Here is a 20,604-nt window from a genome sequence, read left to right as displayed (position 1 = left end):
AATCACATTCCGAATATCAGAAAATAACATTTCAACTAAATTGAAAATCAATCAATCAATCAAATTGTTGATTTCAAGAACAGACATTTGAAAAAAATATGATTTTTACTACTGAGAATAGTGTTTCTGATATGTGAAATTGTAATTTTAATAAGCAAAAAAAATTATTAAAAACTGATTTTGAATGACAGACGGGATTTAACTAGTGAAAATACAATTACAGATATCAAGAATTTGAGTTTTTACCAGTTTAAATTCAGTTATTGATATCAAGAATTCATATTTATGTGAGTGATGTCATTGGTGATATCAAGAATTAGCATTTTAACTAGTGAAAAAAAAAAAAAAAAAAAAAAAAAAAAAAATATATATATATATATATATATATATATATATATATATATATATATATATATATATATGTAGGCCAAGATTCATACACAGAAGTTCATATCGCTTTATTCGATTTGTTTTCTTATAACACAAAATAATAATTTAAATAATAGGCACACAATAACAATATCTACACATGGTTATAGTAATGATAATCCTACACTGTTATTCTACTTTTAAAAAATGCGTTTCATGCTACAATTTATGGCACTTTAATCGTAAATGTGCAAATATGTGACCCTGGACCACAAACCAATCATAAGGAATCTAAATACTGAGAAAATCGCCTTTAAAGTTTTTCATATGAAGTCAATTCATATTACTACTAATAATTCATTTTTATATATATTTACGGTAATAAATGTACAAAATATCTTCATGGAACATGATCTTTACTTTATAATGATTTTTGGCATAAAAGAAAAATATATACATTTGACCCATACAATGTATTGTTGGCTTTTGCCACAAATATTCCCGTGCGACTTATGACTAGATTTGTGGTTTAGGGTCACATATTGTTGAACTATACCATACTATTTATTTTAAAAACTAACCAGATATTTATTCTATTTAAAACACTGTCCCCTGGTTTCACAGACCAAAAAATAAAAATAAAAAATCATTTTTGATCTGTTTTAACTGAAAGCAACATGCTCGGAGATATCTTAAAATGTGTCTGTTCCATTGTTTTGTCTCAAGATCCACACCAGTAATGATTTTTCTAAGGCAGATTTATAAAAGATACTAAAATGCACTAATTGAGCTTGACCTTATCCTGTCTTAATTAAACCCCTGTCATGAAATCGGGCCATAAATAATTTGCTGTTAATACAACGACTGTTGGTTTCTAGGTAATTTTGGCATTTGTTTTATACTATTTGTGCTACATTTGAATGCATGTCTGCATGCATATATTTTCCCTCATTAAAAAAATAACGTCCAATACAAATGGTTTTGCAGGAGGGTGTACGAAAACGGAGGAGGAGGAGGGGCAGGCCACCGAGGAAGACCCTCAGTCCTACCATGGCGAGGGCGTGTGCAAATGGTTCAATGTTCGGATGGGTTTTGGATTCCTGTCCATGACCACACGAGATGGTGCGCCTTTAGAAACTCCAGTCGACGTGTTCGTCCATCAGGTACGTGCTGAGAAATATATGAATAGCAGCTAGATCAAATAGATGATAATTTGTATGTCCCTGAACACCACTATTTGATTGGCTGTTGAATAGAGCGACAGAGTGATTGTGTACTTTTGTAGGCCAACACTCAAAATAATGATACATTGGATTTACTTAACTTTTTTATGTCAACTGGTTCCACGTAACTGGGTTATGTTGAATTTAATTAACATTGTTTGTTTCAGTAAACTTAAGGTCATTTCAATGCCATTTAGTTGAATCAGGTTAACATTCCTTATTTTGTCCAAAACTATTAAGTTCAATTATTGTAAAATGCATGGGCGTCGGAACCAGTGTGTGTGTGCGGGACAAGACCAACCCACTTTTTAAGACCAATGATATTGCACCCACTCACTTTTATCGTCTCTAATTCAGCACATGTCTGCTTACATTGACTACCCCTTAACCGAGAAACTTATTAAGAAACGTATTATTAAACACATGTTAAACGCTTTATTTCCCCTTTTCTAATATTTTCTCTTTTTTTATTGAAAAGAAATACCTTTCCGATCTGATCTGTGATGGGGAAAGGGCGTAGAGCGAGTGTGGCAAAAGGCGGATTCGAACCTATGCTCGCGATATGCGTCAAAACTTGATGCCATGCGTCGTACCCCTACTCTATAGCCACAGTAAATAATTCAGTGATTTCTGAAATTTTGTCTGGGCCAATCAATCGTTTAGTAAACGGTACTTTTTCTGTCTAGACACGGAGCATAAAAAACATGCAACTTGTTCATTATCATTATCTGTGAAACTGTTGATTTCTATGGCAGTTAAATGAATATAGCCTTTTTAGTAGACTATTGGTATTGACTGGTTTGATGTCTTTTTTGGAATAGGGGGATATGGCCTAAAACGCACCATAATGCAGGGAACCACAAAATCGCCGACAAAACAATTTCCCCACGACCCCACCTATCATATTTTGCCTTAGCCGCTACTGACCCACCCACTTTTTATTTGCTTCCGACGCCCATGCTAAAATGAATATCATAACAAGTAATCCAGTGTAATTACAAATTTACAAATGATTTCTAACAAGAAAACCTTTTAGAAAATCTTATTGGCTAGCCAGAAGATGGCTTTGTTACATCCATGGTATGCCTAAAGTATTAGTTTTGTTTTATTATTAAAGCAGCTTTAATTGTTATTAGCAGGTCCTGACCCTGAGCTTCACCACAGCGGTAACCTCCAAAAACACTCACATAACACAAACCTTTACATACCAACATTAAAAAGTCTCTCCAGTTTCTCATCTTGCTAAAAATGCATGAAATAGCACTGAATTTAAACATTTACTCTCTGAATTCAGGTCTCCTTTGCAAAGCATGATGGGAAGTGATGTCCTGTTTGTTGGGTTACTTGATTGAATCATGTTATATGAAAATAAAAACATCAAGTTATGTCAAAGAGTAACGGTTTTATGTCAATATAACATGAAGCAGTTACATTTGAACCAGAAACCTGATATAATGGTGTTAAATCAAGATGAGTTACTTAAATAAAGTGAACAGCATCATGCAATCGCTTTTTTTGAGTATCCCCCTGGTTCCCTCAACAAAAACCACAGTCTCTTGCATTTTATAAAGATCTTGACCAAAAATGTTTGCATCTCTTGATGCAAATAATTGTTGTGATGTTATTTCCATCAAAAGGTGCACCAATTTTCTGGTCAAAATCTTTTCTGTAAAGTCTCCTCCAGCACAACCCAAAGACTTTCAAAGAATTTGAGGTCTGGACTCAAAAATCTCAATTCATGTATGAAAATAATCCAATAACAGACTCTTGCGCATTTGCATTTAAATGCTAACAGCACATTTTTGTTTTGCTGATTAGTATATCTTGACCTTCTTTCAGGCTTTTAACCAAAAAAAAAAACATTCAAAAACCCATTGACTTCATGACGATGGAAGCAGAAGTGCTAAAATGCCGGGTTTTGGCCTACAATAATACATCATCCCTGCATCACTCTATTTCAAGGGGTGTTGTATTGACCCCTTTCCCATTTTGTTATGCTTTGCAAAGCCAACATCTGAAATCTAAAACTGCTTGTTCTGCTCTTAAATGGCTAAACCAATCACTTGTCCCAAACACTAAACAAACAGCACCATTGCCCAAAGTATTTGAACTTCTGCAGTAATTGCATTGCTCCACCCTGGTGTGGTTAGTATTTCTCTCACCCCTCATTTCCTATGTAAGTGCCATGTCTTAAAACAATAGTCTGGCCTGTCAGCCAGAGCACCTTCAAGGATGACCCCTTTAATCTGGTTTCCTGTCATAAAGTCATTAGCCACAGATATGTGTATGCTATTGAAGTAGAAATATTTAGGGGCCCTTTTGTATGAGTAACCAACTGGGTAGCCATTTGGAGAGCTGCTGTGACTTCATACACACCAGGAATGTGCAACTTAATTTAGTATTCAATGGCCAAAATTGATGCAAGAGCCAGATGTTCGGTATAATACCATTATTTACAGAACTTAATGATTTTATACATTTGCAAAATTGAGGTTAAATGGGCTTTTTTTTTTTTTTTACATACTATTAACTTATTAGAAATATTTGAAAACATGAAATCACACCTTTATTTATTATATGGTACATTAAATCATCCAATTCAAAAATTTCCCTGGCTCAAATTTTAGATTTTGTTGATTTTTTGTCAGAAGTAAGAAAAGCATACATAGTGATCAAATCCAAACGATTGAATGTAATGGATGCATATTGACTGGGTAGTCCACTGTTTTGTAGAGGAGGTCAGAATGACTATTTTCACCTGAGATTTGGAGCCACATTACAGGGGGGTAAAATGACTTTTGACAGACAGTAACATCATAAATTTATTTTCACACAGAGATTGGCAGGTCTAATAGTGAAATCTGTTTACTTTATCAATCTCTGTTGCATTATATACCAACAATGACCATTCAAAAATAGTTAAAAAAGCACTTGTTTTTTTGCCCCAGGTTTGCATTCCTGTAAATCAATAAGTAATAAAAATATCTTAATATACTTTTAGATTTTGATTTTTAATAAACATTTATTATGCTATCTTCATTTTAAAGGCCCTATATTTCAATCCCAGAGATATGGAGAGATATATGAGCTGTTTTACAGTGACTCGCATTCGATTTTTGACCATGGGTAAAATTCAACAATTTGAACACAGAGCCACATTGGGATCCTCATATCTATGCGATTGAACCATATATGGCCTTACAAAAAAAGATTTCAAAAGAAAAGTTTATTAAAAATTAGGATCTAAAAGGATATTAAGATATATGTAATACTTTTAGAGTTACAGGCATGTAAACTTTGGAAAAAGAACATTTATGGCATTTAGAGAGGTATACCCTATGCAATTGTGTTAATGAGATAAAAAATGAGATACCTTTCTATTCTCATCATTGATTGTTGTTCAGATATTCCTCTTTAAAATAAAAAAACATTGTATGCAAAATGACCCACATTTGGTTTCTGACCTCTGAAATTTTGTACAATTGTTAAATTTTACTTATGAAGCTGCATCATATTTCTCGGATTGAACCATTGAGGACCTTTAAAATAAAGAAACCAAAAGAAAATGTTGTTAGGAATCAGAATCTAAAAGGAAATTAAGATATGTTTGATTATTATTGAGTTACAGGCATGCAAACATGAGGCAAAAAGCACAAGAAGTGCTTTTTCCCATTTTTGAACGGTCATCGTTGGCATATAATGCAACAAAGATTGATAAAGTCAACAGATTTCACTAATAGACCTTCCAACCTCTGTGTAAAACATGAATTTAATGATGCTGCCGTCTTTCTGAATCATTTTTACACCGCTGTAATGTGGCTCCAAATCTCATGTGAAATTTGGCATTTTGACGTCCTCTACAAAACAAATTGAATTACTCAGTCAATATGCATTCATTTAATATTTTGGATGTTTTTCTTAATTTATGTGTTGCTTTCACCACAAATCAGCCTCTGTTTGAGTTAACATGGACCCTTTATACATTACACATTGTTTCAAAGCAGGAAACAGGAAAAGCAAACTTAATTTTTTTTTCCTCATTATTTAGCTCAAGTCAGTTCAGTGTTGATTCAGTTCAGTTCAATATATTAAAAGTTCACCAATAATGAAACAAGTTCAATTTAGTAATAAGCAGCTCTTCAGAAGACAACAGTGTCGTTATTCAGCTCAGTTCAGTTCAAGTTTTGTTCTCATCCAACAGTGTCAGTGCAGACAAATTGATAATATTATGTTAAGCGTCTTTCAAAGCCCAAGCAAGCCAAGGCGGGTCCCGATCCACGTGCTGCACAGACGTTTGGCCTCAGATACACAACATTAGCTCCACTGCTGGTCTTTGTGAGAGCAAACAAAAGAAAGACAGCGTTACAGATCCTTTCTTTATCTGTGCAGTCTCCCTTCCTCTTATGTCAAAACCTGCTTGCTTGTGATTTCTCCATTGCCTGTGTTACTAATGGATCATACAGCACACATCGAGCACACATCCAGTCAACTTGCTCTCTTCTAAAGGGGTTTTAACTCTGGGAACGGCTTTAAAAGATGGCTTAAAGCATGTCAGTGAGATGTCAGTGGGGGTTGGTGGGAAATTGGGGGCTGGGGGGTCACACGTGTCTTGGGAAATACGGTCACTTTGACTGACACACAGTGGAAGTACTTGAAAGGGAAAACTGCATCTGCCACTACATAGCTGTAATGTTTCCACAAAACATACTCTGCCACAGATCCTCGTGGGGCCGTTTACAATAGGAAGATCTGTAATACTAGTCATCTAAGGACAACCCCTATGATGTTGTTTAAAACATTTAATGTGCAGAATTATCTGCCTTATTTCTTAAAATCGAATATAAAATGTTTTAAAAGATGTTTTGTCAATTCTTAGTTTTCAGCAAAATGTTAACAATGTACTGCACTGTAAAAAAACATGGCTCCAATTGAAAATTTTCTAGTTATTGATCACATTTACATTTTTCAGCTGGCCGAAATGAAATTCTGTGAATTGATGCAATTTAATTCAAGAAATTCAATTCGGCCAACTGAAAAATTTACATGTGATCAATAACTAGACAATTTTCAATTGGAGCCATTTTTTTACAGTGTGTGTCCAATCCTAGCCGTGGGCGTTTACTTCCAAGTCACCAGTGCGTCATCAAAACGTAGCGTTCAGGAGAGAGCCTCAAAACCAGTGTAGAAAACAGCCTATTACTTATTAGTTATAATGTTTTTCAATGCAAAAACCACACGAACGTCATTAGTTGACCTTTTTTTTTAAAGCCAGATCATGACACCTTTAAAATTGGTTCACAGTAAGAACAAGAACATGCAATCCATGCAAAACCACATGAATTTCCTTTCTTTACAAAATTTACAAATGAACGCCCGGAGACGATGGAAAAACACACAGAGAGCAGCTTTCGTTTCTGCTCTGACAGACACAAGACGAGCCGAACGCTGAGTGAGTGTGTGTTAGAAATCTGGAATGGTGAGAGAAACATTGATCTTGGGAAGTTTTTCATCTTCAAAACAAACTTGGGTCTTTTTAGATCCCGTTTACACCTGGAGTTAGCATCGTCCACGTGTGATCCAATCAACAAAAACGCATCTTAATGCCAGGGTATTAAACAGAGCCTTTGCTATAGGAACTTATATATAGGAATATATTCGCCTCAGGATACCCTAAAACCAAGACACCATTTGAAGAATTTTTGTGGACCCTGCCCCAGCATCCTTCCCCGTGTGTGTGTGTGTGCTGTGGGGGATGTGTGTGTGTGTGTGTGAGAATGAGGAATGCTGTAACCTGGGTCGGGGGATGGTAAAACATGTTTTTTTTCGCACATAAATCAGTCGCTTTCTCTTTCATATCCCATAAGAGCACATAGAGATGCAGATGCATTCCTCTAGGGCTTTTGTGCTTAAACGGTTAGTTCACCCAAAAATGAAATTTCTATCAATAATTCCTTATCCTAATGTCATTGGACATTAGGGTAAGATCTCTGTCAGACCTCCGTTCACCTTCAGACACAGATGAAGATATTAGTGTTGAAATCCGATGGCTCAGAAAGGCCTTCATTGACACCAATGTCATTTCCTCTCTCAAGACCCATAAAGGCACTAAAGACGTCGTTACAAAGCCCATCTCACTACAGCGGCTCTGCAATCATTTATGAAGCCACGAGAATAGTATTTGTGCGCGAAAAAATAACAACTAAATAATGACTTGTATATTGATGGGCCGATTTCAAAACAAAGATTCGAACGGTTATGAATCAGTGAATCGTTTCAGGATTCAGATCGCCAATGTCTCGTGATTTCAGCAGTTTGACACGCCATCCGAATCATAAATCGATATGCTGAATCATAACCGTTCGAATCTTTGTTTTGAAATCGGCCCATCACTACATAAGTCGTTATTCAAATAAATTTCCGCACAAAAACTATTCTCGTCTCTTATGGGTCCTGCACACTGTGCGATTTTTTCAAAATCCTTTGCGAATGTCCCTTGTCAGACTGTACGAACATGATCGCCATGTCACACTGTAAGATCTCAGTTGACATTAATGTCAGACTGCACGATAGTTAAGGCGTGCTAAAAACGGACTCGCGCAAGAAAACTCACCCAGAGTTTTATATCATCAATGAATGACCCGTTGGGTGACAGTGAGCTGCATTACACGCGGGACTGAAATGCTGGCTACAAAGAAATCTCTAGCTCTTGTTTTGGTCATAGTTTGTCTTGAAAAACGGAGATATTTGACTGTCGTCGTAGGAGAAGTCACACTGCAGGATTCTGTGCCAAATCTTCTGACACTGCCAGAATTTCGTCTGAGGTAAAATTTGATCGCAGCGCTCATTAATCGGCTGCCGGTGAACATGTCAAACTAACGACCAAAGACGTCAGATTTTAGCCTAGGATCAGAGGAATCTTTTAGGATTTGCTAAATTTGTCCCAGACGGCCAAATCGTGGCCAAAATCGCACAGTGTGCACCTGGCTTTAGTAAAACTATTGTAGAGCCGCTGTAGTGAGATGGGCTTTGTAACGACGTCTTTAGTGCCTTTATGGGTCTTGAGAGAGGAAATGACATTGGTGTCAATGAAGGCCTTTCTGAGCCATCGGATTTCAACACTAATATCTTCATCTGTGTCTTACGGGTGTTCAACGACATTTGGGTAAGTAATTAATGACAGAATTTTCATTTTTGGGTGAACTACACCTTTAAATAGTGTACTATTTCAAAAACTACAGTAACACACACCCACTGTGATTTTACCAGACGCTTTGCATTTCCAACCTAACTGAAGTTTCTTTCTCTCTGCATGTAATCAATGAAGTTTCTAAATGAATGCGCATTTGGTGTAGTGGCATTACTGAGAGAGTTTTTCTGTGTTTTCTCAGAGTAAACTGCACATGGAGGGTTTCCGCAGCCTGAAGGAGGGCGAGGCTGTTGAGTTCACGTTCAAGAAGTCCTCCAAGGGTCTTGAGTCTCTGCGGGTGACGGGTCCTGGCGGCGCTCACTGTGTGGGCAGTGAGAGGAGACCCAAAGGCAAGAGCGTCCAGAAACGTCGGGCCAAAGGAGACAGGTCAGTCCTCTCAAATATCTCACTTTACACAGCAAAAGGGTGCTTTCTTCAAGATGGGTCTTTATCATGAACAAAAATCCAATAGTTTTATTTTAAAGGTGGGGTAAGTGCTTTCTGGTAACCATCGTTGATATTTCAAATCACCAAAACAAACGACCGTACCCCCAAAAGGGTCCTATTTTGATAGCTCCGCCCCACACATACGTAACCCATACGAAAAAGTCACAGCCCTTCCATCACAAAAACACACTCGATAGTACACGAGCACGAGTCCAACTAACGACATATTACAATTATGACCGGATAAGGGTTATACAGGGTCCCTGCGGAGTCTTAAAAAGTATTAAAAAGCATTAAATTTCAAAATCAAAATATAAGGCCTTAAAAAGTCTTAAATTCGCTGAAGCATTGCATTCTAGGTCTTAAATAATGTTAAACAGGTCTTAATTTACCTACGTTCATGTAACGCTACCTGTGTGTGTGTGTGTGTGTGTGTGTGTGTGTGTGTGTGTGTGTGTGTGTGTGTGTGTGTGTGTGTATGTGTGTGTGTGTTTGTTCCGTGGTGTTTGTAGTTCTTTCTTTCGCTAGACCAACTATTGTTCGCTCTATTACAACTACAAATTAGACAAGCATGCGTCTTATATTGCAGCCAATCAGCTTTCGTGTTACTGGCACGAGCCTCTTTCTGATCGTACCCATAGACTGTAAAAAAATATGGACGTAGTGTCCGTGACGGCACTCATAGGATTCTGATAAGCCGTTCTGAAGCTTAAAGTAGAGATGAGCTGGGCGTTGCCATCTTGTGAGCAAGTCGTCGCGTGTCACTGCCGGATTTTTTACAACTGCAATTCCTCAACTGGCCACTAGGGACAGGCTCCAGAAGGGAGCAGAATCTCATTGAGCCCCATGGTAAAATGCCCAACTTTACAGCAGAAATTAACATGTTTACAGCCTGGTACAAATTGTGGTTTTGGCTTATAAGGCTAATTTTGATCTTCATGACAACTGTGAGGGGGGTGGATTTTTTTTATTAAACTCATTTGTTTACGTTATATAAAGCCTTAAAGTTCTGCATAATTAAGGGCGTGGTTACAGGTGGATAGCCATTTATCTGCCGTCTTTAGTCATTGCGTCACCTCAGCTCCGCCCACATCCCGCCTTTTTGCCCATTTTCTGTTATGCGGGAGTACCACGCGATGACTCGCTCACAAGATGGCGACGCCCAGCTCGCCCCTACTTGGCGCTTCAGAACGGCTTATCGGAAACCTATGGGTGACGTCACGGACACTACGTCCAGTTCTATTTTACAGTCTATGATGTGAACAAGATACACGTTTCGGGCACTATAAAGCACCTGCTGCCGTATTTCAATCACCAAAAACAGCGGGACGCTTTTAAAACACTTAACGTGAAAAACACTATAGGGTGAGTTGCACCAACAAGGATTCAGTTAAGCAAAGTTTAACGCTAAACTAGGATTTGTTGACATAGGTTTTATTTTAACTTATGTCGAGTTGTTACACCACTTGATTTTAAACAGATTAATTATGCAGTAAAACCATTATAGAGCTGATCAAGCAGCACTGGAGACAAGGAAGTAAACGCCCACGGCTAGGATTGGATAAGATTTGCATATTTAATGAGCTTAAGCTCCCCTGTCAGTTCAATGACATGAGAGAGGAGAGAGTGAGGGAGAAGCAGCAACCAGAATGATTTTCTCGATCGCAGGGCTCGTAAACATTTTTATCAAACAAACACAATGATTTATTTATCATCCACCCACGACTGATTGGACTATTATTTTTACATTACACACAGCCCGCAAGATCAAACGATATAAGTGCGAACCACCCTTCAGATGTCAGAGAATAGCAGATCTAGAAGGGCATATAATGAGATTAATCGGCCTGCCGGGCTTTGCGAGCCCTGGCCCATAGCTGTCTGAGTCCAGCGTGCTAAAGGTATGCTCTGTTAGACACGTACACAGTACGTACAGTACAGAGAGAAAATTCTAGAAGTGCCCCCCTCAGCACTTGGTGCCCTACGCGCAGCGCGTGATGCGGGTCTACTGGATTAGACGAGTCGGTGGGCGGGTCTACTGGATTAGACGAGTCGGTGGGTGGGGCTACTGGATTAGATGAGTCGGTGGGCGGGTCTACTGGATTAGATGAGTCGGTGGGCGGGTCTACTGGATTAGACGAGTCGGTGGGCGGGGCTACTGGGTTAGATGAGTCGGTGGGCGGGGCTACTGGATTAGATGAGTCGGTGGGCGGGTCTACTGGATTAGACGAGTCGGTGGGCGGGGCTACTGGGTTAGATGAGTCGGTGGGCGGGTCTACTGGATTAGATGAGTCGGTGGGCGGGTCTACTGGATTAGACGAGTCAGTGGGCGGGTCTACTGGATTAGACGAGTCGGTAGGCGGGGCTACTGGATTAGAGGAGTCGGTGGGCGGGTCTACTGGATTATTACACTGGTATTGCACTATAAATGTGGTTTATGGGGACATATCAAATGTCCTCATAATTCAAATGGCCTTAAAAACATACTAAATGATGTTTTTTTGAGAAAGTAAAAATGCAGAATGTTTCCTGTGATGGGTAGGTTTAGGGGCAGGGGCAGTGTAAGGGGATAAAAAATACGGTTTGTACAGTATAAAAACCATTACGCCTATGGAGAGTCCCTGTAAACCACATAGACCAACATGTGTGTGTGTGTGTGTGTGTGTGTGTGTGTGTGTGTGTGTGTGTGTGTGTGTGTTTTAGCAGCCTGTAGGGAGTGCCTGAAGCTCATCTCTTTGATCTCTCCAAAAATGTGTTCATCTCACCCCTTTCACCAGTTCCTCCCCTTCCCCCTCCTCTGCCCTCGGTTAGGGCTGCATGGACAGGCTGTCGATGCGACCCGGATCAATAACTGGTTAAAACGCCTGGCCACTGATGCATTTGTATCTGATGGATATCCCCCAATCCTGAGATTATTATAACTGAAAGCAACTTTAAATATGCCTAGCTCAAAGTGATGCCTCATGATTTAATTTGCATGCACAGAAAGGGAAATTTATTCCATGCCGTTTTTGCACCCTTGACCCAGATGATTCCCTTCTCTGCTATATATATAGTGTATATATTTGAGCAGTAATATATACAGTATATCTGATATATAATATACACTTTCATTACAATTATTCACACTTCTTTTTTACAAGGGAGAGCAAAATCAAGCCAGTATAAAGTGCGCCTGTTGTGCACATTTCGGTTCCTGCTTCGACCTCAGGATGTAGAGAAGACACCGCAGTTTATTTAATTGATAACAGATGAAGGTGCCCGAGAGAGGTCAGGGGTCAGGATTGCCATGGAAACTGCATGCGTTAGGGACTGCGGGGGGTGTTTGGGGGTTAGGGCTGCAAGAGGTCATAGTTCATAGGTTGCTGCTGCAGCTTTTTTCAAACAAAGGCCGTCAGTGCCTTCTGCACGCTCCGCCGGCTGTCCGTCCGTGCTGACACTGTGCTGATAAAGGCCTCGGGTCAGTGCCTATAAACCACCACAAGCTGCAATAGTGTCACCCTAAAGTCCCCAGTCGCCCACATGACCTCAGCTGAGTGGACATCAATGCATCCGCGCCTGTCCCATATGCCGCTGGGATCTCCGCACATGGCCTTGTGTCAACTCTGACAGCCTGGCCGTCAATTGAACACTTGGGGAAACACATTTCACAATGCACTTTGTTAGAGTAAAAAAGCAATGTTTTATTTCCATTGGAGATTTGGAATATTTGCTCATGCTCTTTGGCGAACTTTAACCCTCTAATCAATGCCTACTGTATCATATTTGATACGCAAAAGGCCTCTAAATGATCAACATGATCAAAATCTGTTGCACACAGTCTACTTCTGTCGTCTGACTTCAAATATTTCAATTATTCATACTCTTGTGTAATCTACGCGTCATCCTAGATAAACCCGTCTCTTGCGTGATACCTAAAAATCTGATATGATTTCTGACCTGTGAGGTTGCCAGAATAATAATCATACACGGTGTGTTAATAGTCCAGAGGAGAACCGGCACCCCGACTGAGTCTGGTTTCTCTAAGGTTTATTTTTCTCCATCATGCCCTGATGGAGTTTAGGTTCCTTTGGTCGCCTTTGGCTTGGCTTGCTCAGTTGGGGAGACTAAAATTATGATCCAAATTATTATTTAACTAAATATACAAATAAAATTAACTTATTAGGTCTTATTAAATTCTATAAACTATAATACTGATCTGCCAACATTGTCGCTCTATGATAAATTAAAATAAGCTGATAACATCACTGTTTTCTCCAGAACGACTGTACAGCTGATTCAAATTGTGTTGCTATATTGTCCTGTTTAACACTGAAGCTGCTTTGAAACAATCGCCACTGTAAAAGCGCTGTATAAATAAAGCTGATTGATGGATTGGTCTGACTGATAGCTCATTCTTTTTTAGCCAGTATATTTGTAAAAAGGTCCACCTTCAGCTGGTGCTTCACATGTCTGTTTGCAGTGAAATCTTTAAGAATAACTTTTGTATTGTTAGTAATATTTCAAGAACCTTTAGGTTTGCTTGCTAACCCATACATCAGTCTTTAAGCCGGGCATACACTGTGCGATTTTCGTCCGATTTCGAGCCGAATTCTGACTCATGCGACTCTTTTTTGGGTCGGGCCGATTTTCAGATTTATCGTGCGTCGTTTGTCGCGAGGTCTTCGTGCAGTGTACCGGGGGAAACGAGGGGCGACAAACCTCTCACGATCGGGAATCGGATGGTCGGATGAATTTCTGGCGTGTCAGAAATTCTGCTCGCCCCTCGTGAGGTTATCGCACAGTTGAAGCAAAGCCACAAACTGATTGCCCTATTTCCCCTCTCTGCGCCTGCGCGAAAGCAGAAGTTCAACCATTTAATTTTTAAAAGCATTAAGGAAGAAAACGAAAAGAGAGAGATCTTTAATTATGTAGGCAGCTATCAAATAGCAGAAATTAACTAAACTGTTGTGCCTCCAGTTTGTGTTGTATATATCCAGTGCATCTTATTCATTTAGCTAGTTGATCATTAATTTAGCCTACTTGTTTTACTTTCACATTTTATTTTTATTTTTTCAATATTAATTAATATTTAGCCTAGGCCTACTTAATCTTATTATGACGGAAAGTGGGAACCGTTGTCCATCTTGACACAATGTCATGTTGCAATGTGTTCTTTTTCTTCATGAACTCGAGTCAGTGGATATCACGCAATGCGCAGTTTAAACGCAGTCTCAAACCCAGTCAATTATTCACAACAGAAAGTGAAAGTAAAATCTGACAAGCTTTCGGTACATATTCTCAGACAACGAGAGATAAATGTAATTCAACATACTGATATCGTAGCCTATTTCTTTCTTATTTATTTTCTTAATATTTCTATTTTGGTCCATATTGTGAGAAAAAAATAGAAGAGAAGTAGGCCCATTTTGTGTTAAACAAGTTGTTTTTAGATAAATCTGCTCTTACTTTTCATTGAGACGGACATTATTATTGCAGTGTTCTGACATTATAATCATATAATTCGACCTATAATTCCTTGTTTAATCGGGCTAAATGTTTTTAAATAGTGAGGAGTAATCGATCTATTATTTTATTATGCAGTTTGTCGATTATGCATTATTGTTGGGGGGAGGGGGCAAATTAATGTAATATCAATTTAATAATAAAAGTAGGCCTACTCTAATAATAACAATAATTTTATACATAAATTCTAAATACTCTTGATATCAATAGCTGATGCATTTACCTCTCTATAATACACCATGGTCTATCGTCGCCACGGGGGTTTTATTGCACATTTTTCACCCGTACAGTGTGAGCAGTCAAGACGCACTCGACGGTCGGACCGCACAGGGAGAGCACATCAATCGTGAGCTTTGGCTTTACATCGCATGCGATCTACTCGTACAGTGTGAGTAGGTAACCTTGCTGAAAACGCATAGAAATTGCACAGTGTATGCCCAGCTTTAGAAAATCATGATAAAATGCATTAAATATGATCCATCAGGCTTTTGAGAAAAGTTTGTTAATTTATCTTTCAATTATCATTGAGTGCGTCTCCATGCACGTTCTTAAGCCGATTATGCCTAATAAGCCGACAATGAACACGGTCATGTAAACGCGGTAACCCGTTTTTTTTCTTTTATCGGAGTAAGGTCATAAACGGCGTAAGCATAAACCGGTCGACACAGGCAGTTTTTTGCCTCTTATCCTGATTTTGCGCGGCATGTAAACGCATTAACCTGCTTTCTGTCGGCTTATTGAAGTGCGCATGTGTGATAGGTGACAAAAACACCAACTCAGAGCAGATTTAAACGCATCCAGCGAGTGTTTTGCATGAAATAATGACATATATCACAGATGCAGACTCTTTTAAGATCCAGAAAATTGTAAAGATGTGTTCTCATCTCACGCAGCAGAAGTAGAAGAGGTTCAGTCAAAACGCTGCGTCTGTAACTGATGAGGGATAATATGAGCCATAAATCTCCTGCTGACACGGTGCACACAATAAGCCAAATTCAATAAGCTGATATTTGTGAGTTATCAGCTTACTGGTGTGCATCTAAACATGCTGTTTGTATTGCATTGATTTATGTTTTTATCAAACTAAGCATTTAAATGTCATCTTACTTAGACATTATTGTCATATATAAAGTGACAACTGATATCATTTATATGATTTTATGTCAGTAGTCTGCTGTACTGTTATAAAGATTATATTGATTTGCATTTCAAGCATCAGGATTTCATCTTACTTTTTGGTCAAATAATCCGCATCATCACCAAATTGGATATTTTTTGTTCAGTTTGAGCCTCTAGATAAAACTGAGGTGTTCTCCCCCTAAAGTATGAGCTCCATATTCTCACTATATCATACTATATGGAAATAAGCCATAAAACCCCTTCAAATCTCATTAAAATAAAAATGTTAGAATGAGCGTTTTGTCATATACATGTATACACACCCACTAACTATTTTATAATCCCAAAACGGTTCTATAAGTTATCTTCTGTCAAGTCACCTTTATTATATAGCACTTTTTACAATAAAGATTGTTTTAAAGCAGCTTTAGTTATAACAGGAAAATAATGCAACAAAGTTTGTTTCGGCTGTACAGCAGATCTAGAAGAAAAGAGTGATGGAGGCAAATCCATAATATAGTTGAGGAAATATAGCTGAATATTAAGTGTCCCCAAATGAGCAAGCTAAAAGCCAAAGACCACAAAGGAGACAGTGGCAACGAACCCAGGTGCTAGAATGGAGAAATAAACCTTGGGAGAAACCAGGGGTGCAAGTTCTCCTCTGGCCAACGAACAAACAGTGTATGATTATAATTCAGGCAATATTACAAATCAAAAGCCAGATTAGATCGAAAAATTCAGAATAGTTGTTCAGTTCTATCTGGTTGAAATTAGGAGGCATCATGCCTGAGACGGGTTTGTTGAGGATGAGTGCCACTGCTGCCGGTCAATGAGACCTTCACAGAGGAGAGTCTAGTAGACACAATCTCTGCTGACACTTCATAGATGAATAACATTAGCGTAGATGCCACTCTTCTTATGATGTAAACGAGTACATCAGGTGTAATGGGAAGTGTTCCCAGCTCCGGCTGGCCTAGTTAATGCAGCCTTACAATCATTTAACTTGAATAATAGAAATTGATAATGTTCTATGTGTATGCCATAGTAAAGAGATAAAGAGTCTAGATTTAAACTGACAGAGTGTGTCTGCTTCCCGAACAATTCTAGGACGACTGTTTCAGAGTTTAGGTGCTAAATAGGAAAAGGATCGACCGCCTGCAGTTGATTTAGATATTCTAGGTATTATCAACTGGCCAGAGTTTAGAGACCGCAATAGCCGTGATGGAGTATAATGTGTTAAGAGCTCGCTCAAGCACTAGGGAGCTAAACCATTTAGTGCTTTGTGAGTAATAAGCAAGATTTAAAAATGTATGCGATGTTTAATACGGAGCCAGTGCAGTGTTGACAGAACTGCACTAATATGATCGTACTTCCTGGTTTGAGCTGCTGCGTTTAGGACTAGCTGGAGTTTGTTTATTAAGCGAGCAGGGCAACCACCCAGTAGAGCATTACAATAATCTAGCCTTGAGCTCATGAACGCATGAACTAACTGTTCAGCATTTTGCATTGAAAGCATGTGCCGTAATTTAGATATACATTTAAGATGGTAGAATGCGGTTTTACAGATGTTAGAAACGTGGCTTTCAAATGAAAGATTGGTATCAAAGAGCACACCCAGGTTCCTCACTGACGACGAGGGCTTGACAGAGCAGTCACCAGGTGTTAGACAGTATTCTAGCTTACTACGTGCAGATTTTTTTTCCAATAATTAGAAACTCAGTTTTTTTTTTTCAGAATTAAGTAAAAGGAATTTACAAGCTTAATTACTTAGCATTCCGTTAATCTTGTGAATTAGCGAGTTTCGTCAGGGCGTAAAGAAATATAGAGCTGAATATCATCAGCATAACCATGAAAACGAGCGGCATGCTTTTCTAATGATATCTCCCATTGGTAGCATATAAAGGATGAAAAGCAACGGTCCTAACACTGAGCCTTGCGGTACTCCATACTGAACTTGTGATCGGTGTGACATCTCTTCATTTACTGCTACAAACTGAAAATGGTCAGATAAGTATGATTTAAACCATGCTAATGCAATTCCACTAATGCCAGCATAATTTTCAAGTCTATTCAAAAGAATGTTGAGGTCGATAGTATCAAATGCAGCGCTAAGATCGAGTAAAACTAATAGATACAACCATGATCAGAGGAAAAGAGTAAATCATTTGTAACTCTAATGAGAGCAGTCTCAGTACTATGATACGGTCTAAATCCTGACTGGAAATCCTCACAGATACCATTGCTTTCTTAAAAGGGGCATAGTTGTGAGAACACTGCCTTTTCTAGTATATTTGAATAATAAGAGGTTTAATAATAGCAAACTTAAACATTTTCAGTACATATCCTAATGACAAAGATTAATAAATGATTTCAAGACAAGGGCTGCGTCCGAAAACCTAGGCAGCTGACTCGTTTCCTCACTGCCTTATCAGACAATGTCGTGTAAGGCAGTGTTTTGTGCATGAAGGCACCTCCCGAAACTTATTTCGAACAGACTTCTTAGGCAGTGTAACAGTTAAATGATCCACAGCAAAATAGAGCGAGCTTTGGTGAGAACTAAACACGTTAATTTCTCGCTATAAATGACATCAGAAGTGGAAAATATTGGTTAAAAACATACATTTACACACAAACTGACAAGTAAACGCAACTTTTGGGCGCCATCTTATTTTCCAAGCTCAACTGTCTGTCACTGAATGGAAAGCACAGGATTGTGGGATATCAAAGGCAGGGAAGGATACATGTATGATGCCTTCAAAAATCGATCACATGAAGGTCTCTCAGGAGACAGGAAGTGAAGCTATCATTAGATTCAGACATTGCTTGATACCTTCCTGCCTTGAAATGTGTCCTCCGAAGGCAGCATTTTACAGGTTTCGGACGCAGCCAGGGATATATGACCTCTGGAATAATCTCTTTTAGCAGCTTTAGAGTGATAACAGGACATGTATGTTTCGGCTGTTGTTCAGCTGAAGTCAGTTCAGTATTGATTCAGTCTTAGTTAAGGGAATAACAGTTTAATATGAAAAAGTGGTGAAGTATCCCTTTAAGTTTAGTTTATTTTGTCTATAAAGCAGTTCTATAGACAAAATAATGTCATCATCCAGCTCAGTTCAGTTTTCATGCAGCAGCGTCAGTACAGTCAGATCAATAATATTGTTGAATATAAAGTTGAATATTATGGTGATTGCTTTAATCATTTAAGTACATTTGTGATTGTAATTTTTCCACAGGTGTTACAATTGTGGTGGTCTGGATCATCATGCCAAAGAGTGCAAGCTGCCTCCCCAACCCAAAAGATGCCATTTCTGCCAAAGTGTGTCGCACATGGTTGCCAACTGTCCCGCCAAAGCCCAGCAGTCGCCACAGGGCTCTCAGGGAACGTCTGCGGGTCTCAGGGGGGAGATAGCGGAACACAGTCATTCCCCACCACCCACCGATTGAGAAAACCACAATCATATCACACTATACTGGAAAAACAAATGCATAATGCTGCTGTTGGAACTTCCTCAGGTCTATAAAAGCAAAGAAGAATGTAACTCTAACACTCAGGAATAGAGCTGCTCTCAGGAATTTCAGTGATAGGTGTATTGCTACAGGAGTTCTCCCAGACAGCAACATAGTGTCGGCCCAGATCCGGCCCACATCCGGTACACGTTGAATCACCTCCGATCCTACACTTATGGGGGCCCTAAGCAAAACTTGGTGAAGGAGCCCCTGTCAGTGCATTCTTAAAAACCACAAAATTTCCATAACCCAATAATTACAATGGTATCAGTTGGAAAGTTATGAAAAACTTACATAAATATGTAAAGGGAAACCTGTTAAAACACATTAAAATGGAAGTAAGCTAATTTAAGTAAAATTAAAACCATTTTCGTTGACAGCGAAATAAATGCTTTGTTTTACAGTAATGCTCTCTGGCACCATCTAGCTGTCAGAAAAACTACTGGCTTTCTAAATGCGTGATTTACTAACGAAATTACAAAATCACGGTTGTTTCAACCCAAATGTGGGTCAAATATTGACAAAACCAACCGCTGGGTTACATTTTTTTTTTTATTTTTTAACCCAACGGTTGGGTTTGTCCATTTCGACTCAAATCTGGGTTTATACAACCCATAATGTTTTAGAGTGAAGAATTCTCAGGTAAACATACGAAAATACATCAATAATACTCAAAATGAGCTCATTTTAGACTAATAGGCTTTATTGTTTTTAAAGTGCCTGAGTCACGCGACAGCTCGTAATACTGAACAGGAATGTTTATTTCTTATATACATTAAACCGCATAAGAACATTTTGATTATTGATGTGTACCAACACAAACCGAAAGTTATTTCATCATGAGGCATTTCTAACGAAACACGGTGGAGGACTAGTTATTGGTTTACAACTTGCTTGTGAATTTATTGCTTAGTCAAGAAAAAATCATAAATTACATGTTACAAAAAAAACACATTTGTGATACCGCACATTTATTTGCATGTTATAAAGAAATATTCATATTATGGTTTTAATTTAACCTCATGTTTATTTTATATAGTGACGAGTAAGAGGTTTCGGAGACCTACTTAACCTGCGTTGAATGGGGAGGATCGGCTCTGTGCTGAATCCAGATGTGGCCCGGATTTGGGCCGACACTCATATATCTCATTTAGTGTTTTTTCTCTACTGAGCTTTCTCAAACGTCTTATTCTTATAGATGATTGAACGATTGATGCATTTGAATGTTTCTAGTATTTCTTGATGCTT

At 38.6% G+C, this 20,604-nt stretch overlaps 1 protein-coding gene across 1 annotated transcript; it reads left to right on the top strand.

Annotated features, from left to right (window-relative positions):
- The first annotated feature begins 1,076 nt into the window (after positions 1–1,076).
- On the top strand, positions 1,077–20,288 carry lin28aa (lin-28 homolog Aa). The gene is made up of 3 exons (XM_067449841.1): positions 1,077–1,532; positions 8,981–9,165; positions 19,083–20,288. The coding sequence occupies exons 1-3, from the start codon at positions 1,290–1,292 to the stop codon at positions 19,291–19,293; spliced, it is 639 nt and encodes a 212-aa protein (XP_067305942.1). The 5' UTR covers positions 1,077–1,289; the 3' UTR covers positions 19,294–20,288.
- Positions 20,289–20,604: the final 316 nt, after the last annotated feature.

Source organism: Pseudorasbora parva, chromosome 7 (genome assembly GCF_024679245.1).
Source record: "Pseudorasbora parva isolate DD20220531a chromosome 7, ASM2467924v1, whole genome shotgun sequence".
Taxonomy (NCBI): domain Eukaryota; kingdom Metazoa; phylum Chordata; class Actinopteri; order Cypriniformes; family Gobionidae; genus Pseudorasbora; species Pseudorasbora parva.
The sequence above is the reverse complement of the archived record's forward strand: the minus strand, read 5'-3'. Positions and strand labels throughout refer to the sequence as shown.